This window comes from Diabrotica undecimpunctata, chromosome 3 (assembly GCF_040954645.1).
Source record: "Diabrotica undecimpunctata isolate CICGRU chromosome 3, icDiaUnde3, whole genome shotgun sequence".
Lineage (NCBI taxonomy): Eukaryota > Metazoa > Arthropoda > Insecta > Coleoptera > Chrysomelidae > Diabrotica > Diabrotica undecimpunctata.
This window is the reverse complement of record NC_092805.1, coordinates 87,134,195-87,152,091: the sequence shown is the minus strand read 5'-3', so window position 1 is coordinate 87,152,091 and position 17,897 is coordinate 87,134,195. Positions and strand designations below refer to the sequence as shown.

The following is a 17,897-nucleotide window of genomic DNA, read 5'->3' as shown; positions in this document are numbered from 1 at the left end:
ACGTTTCTTGACGATCTGTTCCTCGCAGAACACTTTCTCGCTCAGTATTTGGGGCGAAGAAGACTCCGCGACTATAGTCGTCTGTCTGATCGTTCGTATTTGGTATGTTTGTAAACTTAGAAGAGTTATTAATTTCTTCCCTCTTCTGAGCGATCTCTTTTTGCTCTAATATTGCTGGCCATTTGTTTCCACGAAATAGTGTCAGGCATGGCAGTGCGCCCTTACCGTGCTAGGGCTATAATCCTCCAGAGTTAGCCAGTTCTCTGGGGCATCGCTAAAAGCAACACATTTCCCCCTGTATGGTGCATTCCCTGGGCATGATGATGTTACACCCCGAGATTAAGGAGCGCAGTAATTGCAAAACAAAGGAAACAGCAAGGAAAAGCTCCTTTTAGCACAATGTCCGTCATATATATTTCGGACTGTTTCCTCTTGGTCTGTCTTTCCCTTAATTTTCGGGAATTGCGGTTTAGGAGGAATGAAACACAAGTATATAATTATATTAGATTTTTATTCTTGTATACTAATAATAATTAACTAGATTACATGGTGTGACTAGTAGAAGTTATGGAAACATAACCAATACTTTTTATACTTTTTAAGAAACTTACCAAAAATTAATACAATTCAATTTGAACAAAAAAACGAAATGAGGACAATAACATTTTTGCATTTCTTCTTCACAAACTTATTCCTCGAATAATAACTTTTCGAGCTGCTTTACATTCTGGACACAGATCAACCATTTGTATCTGTAAAATATGAGTTAAATTTTATGTTAAAATTCTATACGTGAAAATTGTATCATTTGTGTAAGCTACTGTGAAAAATTACTGTTACACACAATTTTATTAACCGTTCCACCTTTTCAACAATTCTATGAGAGCATCGAAGCAAATGTCTCATTCTAAATATTACAGAACTACCCTCAACGGATCATTTAGAGAATATGGTTATGAATCCATTTTCTTGTGGGATTCTACTTTTGTAATTAATATGTATCGGACAATTCAATCAATCAAATGAATCAAATCAAATTTGTTAGTACCTTGTTGTAGGGCGTGGAAGCATTCACTCAATTCATGAACAGAACAATATGAAAAACATTGGGAGTTTCGAGATGTGATGCTATCGACGAATATTAAGAATAAGTTGGGTTAACCCAGGCACAAATAAATTACAACGAATAAAAGTATTACTACGAATGGATAAAAGGCCTGAAGTATTACTTAACATAAAAAAGGAAAAAATTGGAATACTTGGACCATCTAACGTGGGGACAAAAATAAGCATTCCTACAAAATATAATGCAGGGAAAGATTGAAGGACGAAGGAATCCGGGACGCAGAAGAATGCCCTGGATGAGAAATCTAAGAGAGTAAGTTTGGTTGCACCACAAACGAACTGTTTAGAACAGCTGTAAACGAAGTTCGAATAGCATTGATGATATTCAATCTCCGATAAGAGAGGAACGAAAAAAAGAAGTCAAATTTGTCAATTGTCAAATTTGCACTACTTTATTTGATTTTATTACATATTTTGAAAAGGCATTCCAACCTCTAGACCGAGATGTAAAGTAAAGCAGTTCCAATTTCTCAAATTTTTATTTCACCTTACGTTAGACACTCACGTTGATTAATATATTAAAAGCTAGTTACTCTTAGTTCTTATTTCTTAATAAACCTCTTTACTTCTTTAGTATTTGGAATTTGAACATTTTTCGATTTCTTTTAACCGAAATGAAAAAAAAAGCGGACCAATGTTTTATTACACCGTCCATTGTCGAATTGGTATTTTGTGACTGCCTTTTTTTTCTTTTGCAATTCTTATTTATTCACTCCTGGACGCAGGTTTTATAGTCAAGTTTCTTCACAGATGTAGAAAATATCTACACTAAGTGTAGATATTTTTAGGTATATACCTAGATACATACGAACACTATAAATTATTATATTTTAAAAATATTTTGTACTCCACTTTTTGAAACAAACTAAAATTATACAGAATATCAATATCATATATCATAAAATGTTAATCGCTAATCCTCCAGTATACATAAAGACCACAATGGTATACATAAATACCATCAGGGAGCTATGGCTGTATCAATTCATTGGTACACTATTTATTATAGCACACTGTGATTTTGCTACTTTGAAGTAAGTTTTGTACATTAATATTTAGGTGTTCCGACGTTGCATCTAAAGTTAAAAGATCGACAGATACGTGCTCCTTTGGTGATTCAGTGGTGCTCCAGTAGGTTAACTTTCTTGCATTGGATTTTGAAAAAGTTGGTTTTTACGAAGTCAACATTTTCACGAATTTGTCATTTTTATTACTACTACCACACCAAAGAATCTGGACGCATATAGAAGGACATTTAAAATGGGAGATTTGATCATGATTATTATACTTCAAAACACTCCTGTAGAGGGCGACTGCATAAACTCAAACTGTGACCGCTGGCTTAAAACTATATCACAGAATAAATTACAATCAGAATGCCCACTCTCAGATGCCGCCTTTGAAGTTTGTCAGCACGTGATCGCCATATTTTAAACGGAAACATAGACTTGAATTGAGAAATTTGTGACAAGCTACGACAGAACCATAATTTAAATTTTTAGATATTAATAATTTAGTACATTTGAAATAATTTAATCTATTCTTCAACTAAAAGTACGAATAAAATAGTGCATATTATGTCCATAGTTGCCGTAAATAAATTAAACCGGGTTAATTTTTCTATGCACACCAGATAAAATGTCACTGAACAGCACTAGTTCCGACTAAAACACGGCTGATACCGTCTGCGCGAACGAGATGTGCGTACTTATTTTTTCATGCAGAGTGGGCATTCTAATTCTTTATTATTCTGTGACTAAATCATGAAAGATATAGTTAGGGAGAAGTGGGAAAGGAGTACGAATGGAGCTATTTAACTTATGCATCCACGCTTAATAAAACTTCGAAGCCATTGATTTGCAAACTGTTTTTTTTTTTTGTTCTTTTCACAATAAAATCTTAATTTTTAATATATTAAATTGTTAAATTTTTAATTTTAAAACTTATAAAGGTATGAAAATTTCAATAATATTTTTTTTTATTACACGCAAATAAAATTTTATAACTTTTAACTTAAAACACAACGAAAAACCACGAAAAATCACGTAACTTTTTATTATAATTTTTTCCTGTTAAAAAAGATAAGCTAAGAAATGTTTTAAAAAATTTTCAAAAATCAACCAAAAATTTCAATTTTCATAAGACTTTTCGTTAAACTTTTTAAACTATTTTCGAAATTATTTCATTAAACAATGATCCTGTTCAAAAAAGAATTCAGTGAAACTGTTCACTAATTTTTTTAAAATTTTCTATTTCGCCGAAACTTTTACTCCACAATATGTTGATAACAACTAAAATGATTTTTTTAAATAAATATTTAACAGTAACTTTTCATGAATACTCTGTGTGAAAGTTTTCACGATGTATGGATTTAATCTTATTTTAAAATAACAACTACTAGTAAAACATAATTTTCACAGTGAATAAATATTGGTGCAATTAAATTAAATTAAATTTATCTATACTTAATTGAACATAAACTGCTGACAATAATGAAAATTAAAATAAAATTTATGTATCAATTTATGACATTTACTAAAACATAATCTTCATAAATGATTTTTTTTATTCATATATGAATAAATTATTGGTCCTTTAATCTTACCTAGACAAGATTTCAGGTCTGCTTGATATGCTTCCCAATTTGTTTTACGATAAGTTTCCTTGATAGGCTTATTTCCTGTTATTTCAAAATGTGTCGATAGTCTGAACAAGACACCTCATCTAAGACATGCTATTTTTTAACAGTTTGGTGTTTGTACTGCCCCAGGTCAGATGGTACGCATTCGCATCACAGCCAATGATTAATTGCAGTCCATTTTTCCTGCAATATCTCACTACCTGTTTCAACTCCCTTGATGGTGGTTGTTCGGGATCATCATATGGGAGGTATGCTGATCCGAGAACTCTCTGACAGGCCCCTGATTGTCTTAAAGGATACCTTTCGAAGTTTATAATATGCTTTTAAATGAGCAGCCCTCAATGCTTTATACGAGACCTCATCAATCGTATAGACTAGGGTTTGCGCGTAATCCCCGATCTTTCGATTTTTCAACAACCAGTCTTCTATCTTAGGGTCTTGATTTTGCCTCTTTAGACGAGTCCCACAGACCCTCCACAGGCCCACAGATCCTCCATAGTGCTCAGCACTTCAGTAGTCCAATTTTTTTGTACTTGTCAGTACAGTTCACCCACAGGGCCCCTTCGCTAAACGATGTTTTATGGAACTGTAGAAGTTCATTCGGCCCTCAGATAGAAGACTCATCAACTGCTTGTTCCAATTTGTTAATGATCAGATCTGCTTGAGCCCGCTCTAGTTGAATATCAGGATAGTATCTATGTGCTACCGTCATTCTGATACTTTTGTGTCATTGCTTTCTGACCTAGTCTGCTCATTAGAACCTCTTAGTTTCTTAGCAACTCTGTTGCGAGGGGGTGATAGTATTCTCCCGAAGTCTCTTTTTATCCTCGGGTGTCACCGATTAGGGATTTGCTATGGGATTGAGTTTCTTGGGATTTGCTATGGTCTATGTCCCAGTACCCATTTTTGCATTTTTCCTCATCTTCCTTTGTTGAGCTCCAGAGAGGCGTTTTTTGGGACTTACTTATTTATTTTTTTAATTTAAAAATCCGAAAACACTTTATAATTTCCAATTTTAGCGTACTAACGAGATTAGGAATTGGCTTTTGATCGAAACACCTTAGAATTTTTTTGGGACCTCTCCCAATAATTTACTTTAAATTAATTTTATTTATATTTTATAATAAAGTTTTAATTCAATTATATTATTTATAGATTTATACACATTTAAATTAAAAATTTGAGTCACAATATCTTTTCTAAAAAGATTCGGTGATTAAAAGTTAAAATAAGATTTTATTTTCTTCTTAAAAAAAAAAACAAAAAAATATGGTGCATGAGTAGGATTTGATATCTAATTTTATAAAAGGCAAAAATTTAATGATAGGCATTCTATGCACACGACCAAGCGGCATCTAAATAAGAAAATATCTAAAGTTGCATTTATTGCTCCACTCTTTCATAGTTTAGAAGCAGTAACAGCAGTCACATGAGCGCTCCCTAGTGGTACGGTAAGGAACTAAAATCTTGTTCAAATTGTCTAACTTCAGCCGAGACTAAAAACTGACACTTAAATGTCCTTCTATATGGGTCTATATTCTTGGATACTACCATCAATAAATTTTTGGCCTTATCAACATGAAAATTTTTTGTACCACGTCTATATTAATTTTACTTACTATCTTATTCATTTTGTAGTAAATCCATTTGTTCTTCTAAATTGCATTGTTGGGCTAAAATTCGATCCATGCTTTATAAGAAATATTTTAAGTAAATTCATTCTCTACGATAGTCAATACCAACGGTATTACTGAAATTCCGGATTCTTAAGTATTTCTTATTTTAAAACACAGTCAGATGAGGGGTAACTTTGAATGGTTTTGTTCCTGTATTTTATTACAATTCTGATAAATAACTCTTCTATATATGTTACAAAAGTAGTCAAAAGAGCTTAAAAGTGTTTTATAAGATTAAAATTAGGTTATGTAATATTAATTTTGATTTTCTTATACGGGAGTAACCAACCTTCCAATCAAAGGAAGCCTTATTCCAAGACTTGCTTTAATTATGATTTTTCAATGGCTATACCCTAGTATACTTAGGGGATTAGGGGAAGGCCTTTATGATTAAAGAAATGATCTTACCTTACTTATATTGGTATATAATCCCTAGAAAAACTAACATGTTTAGTTTTGACGTAAGGAGAATAATCCGGACCAGATCTATCGCAGATTACAACTTTAAATCCTCCTTTAGCAAGGCCGTAAAACGAGGAAGGCCTCAACAGATCACTGGAAAACTTCCATCCTAAATGATTTTCACAACTCTTGCACTGCATAATTGTCCATGCATACCTAAAAAATATGCATCATGTTTTGCTGGTTCTAATATCTTAAGTTTTAACTAAAATAGCTAAGAGTTATTTTTCGGAAGAAATACAATGTTGGGAAAACACTAATGTCTGGAAAAATATAAAGGTAACAATATCATGTTAAATATGTATGGAAAAAGGCAACAAGATGATATATATATATATATATATATATATATATATATATATATATATATATATATATATATTGACTGGACCGGATTAAACAAAAAATAACCGCATGCTAAGGCGCGCTCCGTACTTTAACATCTACTTTCACATTTCCACGTTTAGTCTTAAAAAAAAACCGTAATATAACGACTTTTCACGCACATTTTACCAGTCGATTAGAGCAGGACGTGGTCAAAAATGACCTCAAATATGTTGCTAACTAAACTTTTCCGCTGATCCTTAAGTACTTGTGTCCAAAACATGCGTAGGTAGCCTGCATTTTTTTTTTCAGTATCTCTTCAGCGTACCGCTATCTGATGAGCTTAAAGGCCGATTCTCATTAGACGTGCAAGGCACATGCTCGGCACGGGCAAGGTTTTCGGAGTCAATTCCCACTGCGAAAGGCTTGCCGTGGGATAGTTGATAGTTGTTTTGTGTAGAGAACAGTGTTCAAAACTTCCACGTTAATAAAAATTGCTCTAATATTAGACGAAGAAGAAACAGAAAATGGAAACAAATATTGCAGAAACAGAAAGACGTTTTTGGGTGCATAAAATGCTAAAGAAACGCAATGAAGAAGGAGAATTCGCAACGTTACACTCAGAACTTTTAGACGATCAGACAAATTTTTTTAAATATTACCGAATGACCATGGATGAATTTAACAACTTATTGACGCATATTGAGGGACCTCTTCAAAAACAAAATACTTCTTTCCGGGAATCCATTTCACCAATGCGCAGTCTGCTTAAGGTATGTACTGAAACTATTTACGTGTCGTTATTTTGTCTCCACCCTATTAAATTTTAATTTTGAATTGAAAGGGTATATTTATAATGATGAATTATTTTATTTGGGTTTATTATAGTTTTTAATCAGTTCTACAGATTTTTTAAAAATACTTTTATTCTTTCATATCAAAATAGACTGTATTCTATAAGTAACATATCAAAAATTCTCAAGGTACCTACCATTTAAAAAACTAAAAAATATACTATATTCTAACTTACTACGTAGTAACAAAAGAACTATAATCAGTAACATAATATGTCTCATCATTCAGTATCCGTCGGTGAAAAATTTTCATAATATGATGAGGCTGCTGATGATGGAGGCATAGAGCAACTTGAAGACGGACCAGATGGCACCGATATTGCTGAAGCAGTCGCATGTGGATATGGTGAAGATGGTAGCTGATCTTGGTGGTGTGGAAGTTGTTGACTACTTTGGTATGGTGTACAATCATCGCCAGCTAACTTGGCGAGAGAGTACGCACAACGTCACAGAGAAATAAATTATGTTTACGCCCTATGATTCATCCTATTGGTTTACTATTTCTGATAAGTATATTCAGTAGCGTAGCGGTATAGGTCAAATAATTATTACACAATTAAAAAAGTAATATTTTTCGCAAGCTTTAATATATTATTAGAAAGATGAAATTGTAATTTTGTTTTATTCAATTTAAATAGTAAGCCATTGGTTTATAATATTTATTTAACTTAGTAAACAAATTATACAATAATGACTGAATTTAATTCACAAATCTACGTTGATATTGTGTTTCAAATTAAATGGAGGATATTGTATAAATAAATGCAACACAGTAATTATTTAATTTTAATATTTTGGTTTTATTATAACACTAAAACAAGTACCCGTGATGAAAAGTGGTATCTATTTGAAAATAAATTGATTGTTAATAATTTTCTTCATCTTCGGAAGAAGAAAACTCTGTACTGGAAGAGTCACTGTCAAGATTTATAATAATTGGAGCTATTTGCGTGGCGTTATCAGCAACTATCTCGCTGTCCATATACTCATCTTCCTTCTTAATGACATGGTAACATCGTTTTCTCCACTCATTTGCATCAATATTAGTGAATTCTTCCTCGGCGAGTTTTTGTACGTCAGCTAGCTTAAATGTAACGTTTTTCTGCCTTATATTATTTTTGACTGTAGCCCATATTAGTTCAATAGGGTTTAGGTCAGGATGGTAAGGAGGTAAACGTAAAAGAATATGGCCATGCGCACGTAGAATTTCGTCGAATTTGTATTTTACATGATGAGGTTTATGATATTTTTCTGCATTAACCATTCTATCATTTGATTTTTGTTTGAGTTTGATGTAGGCGCCCGCTCCAACTGAATGCTGTGATAAGGTGCGTTATCAAAAACTAATACCGAGTTAGCAGGTAAATTAGGTAATAAATGTTCTTGTAACCACTTTCCATAGTTGTCTGAATTCATTTCAGAGTGGTAATCCCCTGATTTTGAACCTGATTTAAAGATTAATAAGCCATTTTTTATGAATCCCATATCCCCACCGGCATGCACTATTATTAGTCGTTGGCCTTTGGAAATATTTGAAAATAACCCCTTGGTTGATTCGTCAGTCCAGTTCTTTGAAGAAGTATGACCGCTGTGTAAGTAGGTCTCGTCAACATACACGATTCGCCTATTTTGACTCCGAAAATATTTGATTTGCCTGAGATATTTTATTCTCAAAGCTCTTATAGCACTTTTTTCTACAAGCACTTTTCGGTTGTTTTCGGTTTTCCTCCAACGAAATTACATTTTGCGTAGAAGTCGCCTTAAAGATGTTTGTGAAATTGTGATATCCAAATCGTTGTGAATTTTTTGTTTTAATTTTTTTACCGTAACCCGACATTTTTCTGTTTTATAAAAATCGTAAATTATTCTGCGAATGTCGCTTATTTGGTATTCCGGCAAATCTATGATTGATCTACTGACTCGTTTTTTGCCTGGACTGGAAAAATGGACTCTGCCGGTATTTTTCAAAGAACATTTTGCCTCGCTTGTTATTCTTTCGATTGTTCTGATGGAAATGCCTGAAAAAAAATTAGTAACTATAGTGATTTATTTTATCTAGGATGTAGGTATATAAAAATGTCTATATTTACTGCCATATCGAAAGACAGTACACAATATATTACACTAGTCCTAACTAATTTAACGCCCGGTTTCATAATCAGTCATTAGGAGAAAGTCATGAATTTAATGGGTTTTAAATACCAAATTTTAAATACTGAGAAATATTTGACCTGTTTTGCTATTTAACTGTATTATACAAATACTTATGTCATTAGCAAGTAATATTTTTTTGAATTTGACGTAATCTATTAATGTCTTTTTAATCGTAAACAAATTATACAGGTAGAGGTAATGGATTTTGGGAACAGCTATGACCTTGAACATTTCACATAAACTTGTGTACTAAATAGGCATAATGCATAGCTCTTGTCAAAATCCAATACATTAATAATATAATTACAATCTTCGATTCTAAAATATTGTAAAAGACTTTAAAGAGTCTGAGTAAGAAAAGAGATATTTAGTTATATTCTTTGTGGCATTTTCAAGGTCATAGCTGTTCCCAAAATCCATTAACTCTAGGTATTATTTCAAAATTATTATTTACATTTTACATGTTTTTACACTAAATAAGTAAATATTGTAATGTCTCGAATGTCTTTTAGTAAAATCTACGTGAAATAACAACTTCGACTATAGTGAGGGAAATACCTGTGGGATTATGACATACTCTTCCAAACGTAGGCAATTATTTTGTTGAGGAAATTACACCCGTCGAGGATAATATTTGCTTTCGCATATTCGACAAACTGTTATGCAATAATCTGGAATACCGACACAAAATCAACCTAATCCTCCACTATGTTTTGTTAAACCAGGAGGAGTAAACTAAAAAGTTTCACAGCCAAGAAAGTCGCTAGAAAATTCAGCAAATATATTATATCTTCTTTTTGGGTTGATCATGACGGCCTTCGACGGTAATCCATAAATATTATAGCATTATAAAATTATTAAAGGTAAAAAAAAATAAAAGGTAAATTTGAATTACTCCTCCTGGTTTAAAAACAAGCCATAGGTTTGTCATACATACATAGGTTTGTCAACAAATCATAGGTTTGTTTGTTTGTCATAGGTTTTTTGTTCATAGGTAAAAGAGGGCATTGAAAATACTGTACGAAAAGGGAAACCCGAAATTTTGCAAATATACATGTATCATATTGTAGCTTGCTGTGAGGTGTGTATCCAGCAAAAAACCTAAGAAACTATCCACGTGATTAATTTTTCTGTATTTTATGTGTAATAGAATTTTGCTGAACTCTGGATCATTTTTTGTAAAATAACGAATAATTTAAATTTTTTGTAAGTGTGGTAAGCTGTCAACATTATTAAGTATGTCAAATATTCACCTATTTTTGATCTATTTTGATTTAATACAAGGTAGACATAAACAAACAAAATATTTCCACCAGTGGGAAGAAAATGCCTTATAAATAGAAATAGAACTATTGTGTTTTAAAAATAATAGATAATTAAAATGAAATAAAAATATAGAGTTATTTTTGGTCCAAATAGACCACCGTAGTGCGGTTTTGTTATTATTTAGAAGTCGTCTAATTAAAATTAATTTATTGTAAGTACAAACTTACCTGTTGCTTTAGCTGTCTTTTCTTTCACAGTTTTTAGGGTCTCTGCTTCGAGTTTAATATTTTTGAAATAATTAAACACATTAAATATAATCTCCCGAGATTGTCCACTAATAACAGAATTATTCTTTCTACTATTTTTCAACGCCATCGTTAGAAATTGTCACAAATACACTTAACTATCCGAAATAATAAGAAGTCTGAAAAATAATAGCCGCAAATCACTTAAGTGTTACGCACCTGATAACTGGGAGGAGACTAAAGACCACCACCTAAGCCACTAAGCAATTTTGGGTTTGTGCGCGCCGCTAAGTTAGCTGGCGATGACAGTAGAATTATCTTTGTCTTTTTGTTTCGGTAATTTTCTTTTTTTAGGTGTATCGTCTGCGTAGCAGACGGAGGGCCTTTCAGGAACATTAGGATTTTCAGGGTTTGATTCATCCTCGTCATCCATTACAACGCTTAAAGTTTCACTTGCAATCGAAGTCAATCGTTGCTTATCTTTCATGTGAGGCCTTAGAAATTCTAATTGGTCCTCATATTTCCATTTTGACGTTCTATCTACTGCTTGGCCTGTGCTAGTTTTTTTTGGAGTTCTTGATCTTCCTATAGTGACCCCGAATGAATTTTTCAGAAAATTCGCTTCTACAAAAATTTGTTGTTAATCCTTAAAAAAAAACGACTTAATACCAAGTTAAATCATTATTTTTATTTACAGGTTTTTAGCCACAGGAGATTCTTTTGTTACTACCAATTTACATTCCTTCACCTGATAGGGAAGACTGGGAAAATATTGCTAGAAGGTTTTGGACTGCTTGGAATTTTCCTAATTATTTAGGTGCTCTAGATGGGAAGCACATTGAAATTGTAGCACACAGAAATAGTGGTACCAATTATTTTAATTATAAAAAACCTTTTCCGTTGTTTTACTTGCTTGGTAGATGCAAATTATAAATTTATAACGGTGGACATAGGATCTTTTGGGAAAAACAGTGATGGGGGCATTTTTGCGAATTCTAGACTAGGAAGACAACTAGAAAATGGTTCCTTGGATATTCCTACCGATACAAATTTACCAGAATCAGATATTGTAGCACCCTACGTTATTTTGGGAGATTCAGCTTTTCCCCTTAAACCCATCTTTTGAGACCATTTTCTCAGGTTCAAACATTGCATAATGTTGAAAAAAGGATATTTAATTATCGATATTGTCGTGCAAGACGTGTAGTAGAAAATGCTTTTGGCATTTTAGCACAACGCTTCCGTATATATTTACGAAAACTCAATTCACAACCTGGTTATGTGGAAAAAATTATTTTGACCACATGCATTCTACACAATTATCTGCAAAGCAGTAACGTACAAGAAGAAAGGCTCTCTGTGGAACACAATGAACACATATTGAGAAATCTACCTGCACAAGGGGGTAATGCACAGCAAGAAACATTCAATACTAGAGATATATTTACCCATTTCTTTAATTCGGAATCCGGATCAGTGCCTTGGCAATATCAAAAAATATAAATTACAAGTGTATTTTTTACAAATTCTGTTTGTTTTCATAATTGTTTGTTTGTTTACTTCATAATTTTCAAATCAAAATATTCCGAAAACGGTACACAGTATCGAGTTTTACCAAGAGTACCTTTTTCGTGTAAAATTGAATGATGTTTAAGTTTACTTGAAATTTTGATTAATAATTATACTCTTAAAAAAGTTATATTGACTAATACTTAGTACGATCCGTGTAACTAGCGCCCTCTATGAGAATCAGATATAAAAACAAATTCATGGGATGTATCAGCTTCCAAAACATATTCGTATACAATTTCATTACAATGTTGCCAGTAGTTTCGGCAAAATCGTAAAAAATGCGTAAAATTTTTTTTTCTTCAAACGCCCTGTATCTTGAAAACGGGTGGCATTACAAAAATTTTTTACTAAGCAAACCCCAATTATTTTTCAGTTTTTTACCTACCCTAGAGACGGGGTTACTTTTTTTGAAACACCCTGTATAGTCGACTTCCGTTCATCCGCTCAGTCGAAACATTATCAATGTGAATGAAAACTTATTTTATAAACTAGATCTAAAGTATTATTTTTATTACTATCAGAAATATACTATTCCACTGTTACAATGTTAAGTGACCGCAAGGAAACACATTTTCTTCCGCGCCACCAATAATCAAATTCAAAATTTCCTAGAATTCATGAAGAGCACGTGATTTCGGCTACAGTTGACCACTTACGGCGCGTGATTTTTGATTTATAGTTTCATTTAAAATTTGTCAGACTTAAGTTGAATCTCTCTTACACCCCCTCTCTCTCCCTCAATCTAATTTCTCTTTCTATTTATACTTTATCAAACTCCAAGTTTGACATTTCATATATATTGAACTAAATAGTAATAATTGAATATCTGTGATATATTAAAAATGATATATTTACCCGGGAAACCATGAAAATTGCGTAGACGGATTACCTTCCAACTTAAAGTTTTGTGCCTTCATTACTGTTACTGTTTCATACACATGCCCACCTAAAAGAGAATGTAACTTTATGCACATATATACATACATTTATATATATATATATATATATATATATATATATATATATATATATATATATATATATATATATATATAATTAAGATATTAATATACCTGGGTTCACATAATTACTCTGAATACCATCTTTAGACATAGCAAATACTTCACTAGGATCTGTAATTTGTACTCCACAGCTATTACAGCACATAATCCTTTTCTAAAGCCAAGAAAAAACATGTATTAATTGATCACGTATAATTTGAATAAACAGATACATGCAAAATATAAAAAAACATAAAACAGACAAAAATAAAGAAATAAAATAATAGATATAAAAAACACAATCACCATAAAAATTATTGCTTAATTATATTTCTCGTAAGATTCTATAGTATCTTACATATCAGACATCTTGTCTGTCCTCCAGTAGTCTTCGCATTGAATGACTATTAGTTCGACATTAAATGTCGATCTAACATAATCTAACCTTATTCTCAATTTAGCATTGCTAAAATTATATATATATATATATATATATATATATATATATATATATATATATATATATATATATATATATATATATATATATATATATTGTGATGATGTATTTATTTGTGAATGATTTTAATGAGCAATGAGTGTTTTTTAATAATATATATATAGCGTGTTTATCGCGGTTCTCAAAGAATTAGTTTGTAAGCACTTTTTGAAATTATCTTTATTATATCTATTATGAAACACACATATATACCTAACATAACCAATGTAAAATTTAAAATAAACTATCTTTAAATTGAAATTCTTATGAAACTAATTAAATTATATAGACAATGTAAATTTTAAACAAACTATCTTTAAAATTGAAATTATTATGATACTAATTAAATTATATTAAAAAAATTGTGTACCTTTCTCTCACTGAATGCCTAAATGAAACTGTTCTCCAAAATAAATATTTTCATCACCACTCAATGTCTTCGTTCTCAACCTCGGTTATCCTTGTTTTTGTGAAATTACCTTTTCCAATTATCAGCTTCCACCAATTTAAAATATTTTTCTTCTTAACAGCATTTATATTTATTCTTCTTTTTAATATACCAATATCCAATCACCATATAACTATTATAATTTTATTTTCTTCTCATCTCCATTCAATATTCTTCTAATATACTTTCCAATACTATCTAATTTTAATACTAAATCACTGATTATTGCATACTTTACACTTTCTTCCTAATTCTGACTGACTAATGACTTTTTACTGACTTCATACTGACTGCTTACTAACTGTGTCCTCTTTTCTTTATACTGACTTTACTATCTTGAAAATCTCCCCAACTGACTAACTATATACTGACTGCTTACTGACTGACTGACCGACCTTATACTGACTTCATAGTAACTGTCCTCTTTTCTTTCCAAATCACCGGGTATTTATATCTTTTTCCATGTTCCAGAATCATCTGGCAAGAAATCATATTCGAATTGTTCTATTTCCTAAATACAGTAGACTCCCTCTATAACGAGAACTGAAATGGCAGCCTAATTACCTCGTTATAAGCGGATCTTGTTATATCCAACAACAATAATACTGTGCATACATATGAATATGTAGTTTTCTAAAACATTAACTTTCTATAGTGAAGCCATTCGGAGCAATATAAGATGCTAATAAATATTGTTTGAATGGCGTTTTTAAAACAAAGTTGTTTACTTTTATTGTCAATGAAATGCATTAAAACAAAAAAGAGTTGTTTACTTTTACTGTCAATGATATACGTTAAAACAAAAAATCTGTATTCTGTAAATATGTATAAAGCGTATAAATTTATTTTGTCATTTTTGACTGCTTTAAATTGTCCAGTATTCTATCTATCATATTTTCTAAAGATGTGAAACAGTTTTATGCTTCTTCATTTGCGTTTTGTCATTGGATAAAGTTTCTGACAACCTTTAAAACACTTTCCACATATTGTCTATTAGGACCCATATTATTAGGTGTGAATGGTCAACCCAATACAATGACACTTGTGAATCATAAATTTTACATTTCCGACTAAGAATCATAAATTGTAAGAAGTTTATTGCGGGCGGCCCGCAGTTAAAAAGGGTATTTATTTATTTATAGCTACGGCCGAGCCAAAACGTAAAAAACACGTTTTTCAATCTTATTTTCTCTCGTTATAAGCAAATTTACATCGCTATAAAGGGTTATAGTTCAATAGAAATTTCACGGGACATCTAATGTACCTCGTTATAAGCGAAACCTCGTAATAACCGTGTTCGTTATAGAGGGAGTATACTGTATATGAATTTTCTCCAATAGTCTATCTCGCAAACAGGGTTAACTTCCGTGTTCTAGAGAATTATTTTCTTTTCTATCGAGAATTTTATTGACATTTAGGCTTTTCAGATCAGAATATAAACTTATATGTAAATTAAACACCTTAAATTAATAAATTACACTATTTCAAATCCGTATTTATATGTAAATTAAACATCTCAAACCAATAAATAACCCCACTTCACATCCAACTGTCACTTTCAGAGTATATTTGGTTGCCTATGCACATGGCTCACTTAAATATATCATAATTATTAAAAAAAAACTTTTTACACTTATTATATGCTAATTTCTTAAGAATACCCTCATATAAATAATTTTTATAATATTCTCTAGTATATAACTTATTAAAATAACCAAATACTTTTTATATCTAATATTATCTAGTGTGTAACTTATAAATGATTTTTTTAACACTATTTTTCTTTCTCCTATGTTTAATATCATCTAAATACATATATATATATATATATATATATATATATATATATATATATATATATATATATATATATATATATATATATATATATATATATCAAACCTAGAGCTGATATTAATACTATGACAAGAATTAATTAAACTCAACAGTTTTCCGGGTTGAACCGCGTCGATTATCATTGCGTATATAAACCAAGAATTAACCGAGAAGCCACAAAAATTGAAAAAAGGCCAAATTGTCTCAATAAAAGAGATGACGGCATACGGATACCTACGACATGGAGACCTCTCATAAAGAAAATATCGCTCCGCACGCCAATACAGTCAGAAATGTTGCCGCCAATCACCACGCTAAACCCACGCCAACCTACACCCAAACTACGTCACCATCGATGGCATAAATGAACCGTCCTCTGTTCCCAGTACCAGTAATGTATTGGTTGGTGATCAGTGTAGTAGTGTCTGGGGGCTCGGGAGACTGAGACCTCGGAAGCCCCGAAGAGGATGTTGAAAACTTGGCGCAATGATAATCGTCGCAGTTCAACCCGGAAGGCTGTTGAGTTTAATATTAATTCTTGTAATAGTATTAATCTCAGCTCTAGGTTTAATTATACAGAGACATTGTCTCAGGGTCAGAAGCCCTTAATTGGGAGTCTTATATTGCCATGTTTTAAAACTTTAACACCACACCAACTTTTTAACAAAGATATAACAAATAATAAATTTTGTACCATTTTAAGGGTTTTTACCCAAATATTTGGTGGCTTGACTCATGAACACCTAGTAAATACAATGAGCCTAGACTTGCTAGTCCGAAAACGTTCTGTGATGAAGCCCGAAACGGTCTTTTAATTATATACCTTTTATAAAGGATTTTAAAATAAAACTGTTTTAATATATTTACTTGCAATATCATCATTTTTGTCACTTTATTTATCTATCTTCTTCTTCTTCTTAGCCTTCTGTCGTCCATGTGTGGAAATAGGCCTCTCCCAACTCCTTCCATCGGCCTCTATCCTGAGCAACATATTTCCAATTTTTATCTATCTATCTATTTCCAATTTCTATATTCTTATCTATCTAAACATTCTTAATTCTGCAGCATGCACTTGTTTTTATTTGACTGCTCAATATAACGAGCCATACATCATAGCTCAAGACATCAAGACGTTACCCTTAAGTTTTACTGGAATTTATTGGAGTTTCTCTGGCGACCAACGTCTATCTCAACTAGTTTCTTCTTCTTTAATTTGACAGCTAATTGTACGATGTTAATTTTATTTATGTGCTAATTCAGTTAGTAACACTGTTAGTTATTATTTAAAGTGGGGCCTTCAACCAAATCCGACAGAAGACAAAGGCAGAAGTTACGGCTTTTCATCTAAATAGTCGCGAAGCAAACTACAGACTGAACATAGACACACAGAAAGCGAAGGAATTATAGTAAAACATAATCCTAACCCAACTAAAATATCTCGGTTTAACACTAAATCGCACTCTAAATTTCAAGAAACACAGAAAACTTCCAAACAATTTCATAATATCGATGAGCATTGGACAACGCACACCTTATAGAAAATCCCAAAGTCAAACCCAACGTTTTCTCTCTTCCCCGCCCAGAATAATATAATCTAAACCGAATCAGAGGGTCATGGAGTATGTAATATATCAGTTAACTAATAAGGCATTACAAACAGTATGTGACCAATGCAACGCTGCCGAACAAACGATCCACCACATTATCCAAGAATATCCAGCCATACGATTCTTTGTTCTTTATAATGTTAAGCAACGTGTAAGGTTCATACGAATCTATATATATATATATATA

The 17,897-nt window shown here is 31.7% G+C and overlaps 1 protein-coding gene across 1 annotated transcript in view; it reads right to left on the bottom strand.

Moving 5' to 3' along the window:
- Positions 1–498: 498 nt before the first annotated feature.
- ohgt (E3 ubiquitin ligase component cereblon) overlaps positions 499–17,897 on the bottom strand; it is a 29,755-nt gene continuing 12,356 nt past the window's right edge. The window contains exons 7-10 of the mRNA XM_072526218.1: positions 13,393–13,495; positions 13,175–13,265; positions 5,851–6,060; positions 499–752 (exon numbers count right to left, since the gene is read on the bottom strand). Of these exons, the coding sequence (XP_072382319.1) occupies positions 5,856–6,060; positions 13,175–13,265; positions 13,393–13,495 (399 nt within the window). The 3' untranslated portion in view covers positions 499–752; positions 5,851–5,855. The remainder of the gene's footprint in view (positions 753–5,850; positions 6,061–13,174; positions 13,266–13,392; positions 13,496–17,897) is intronic.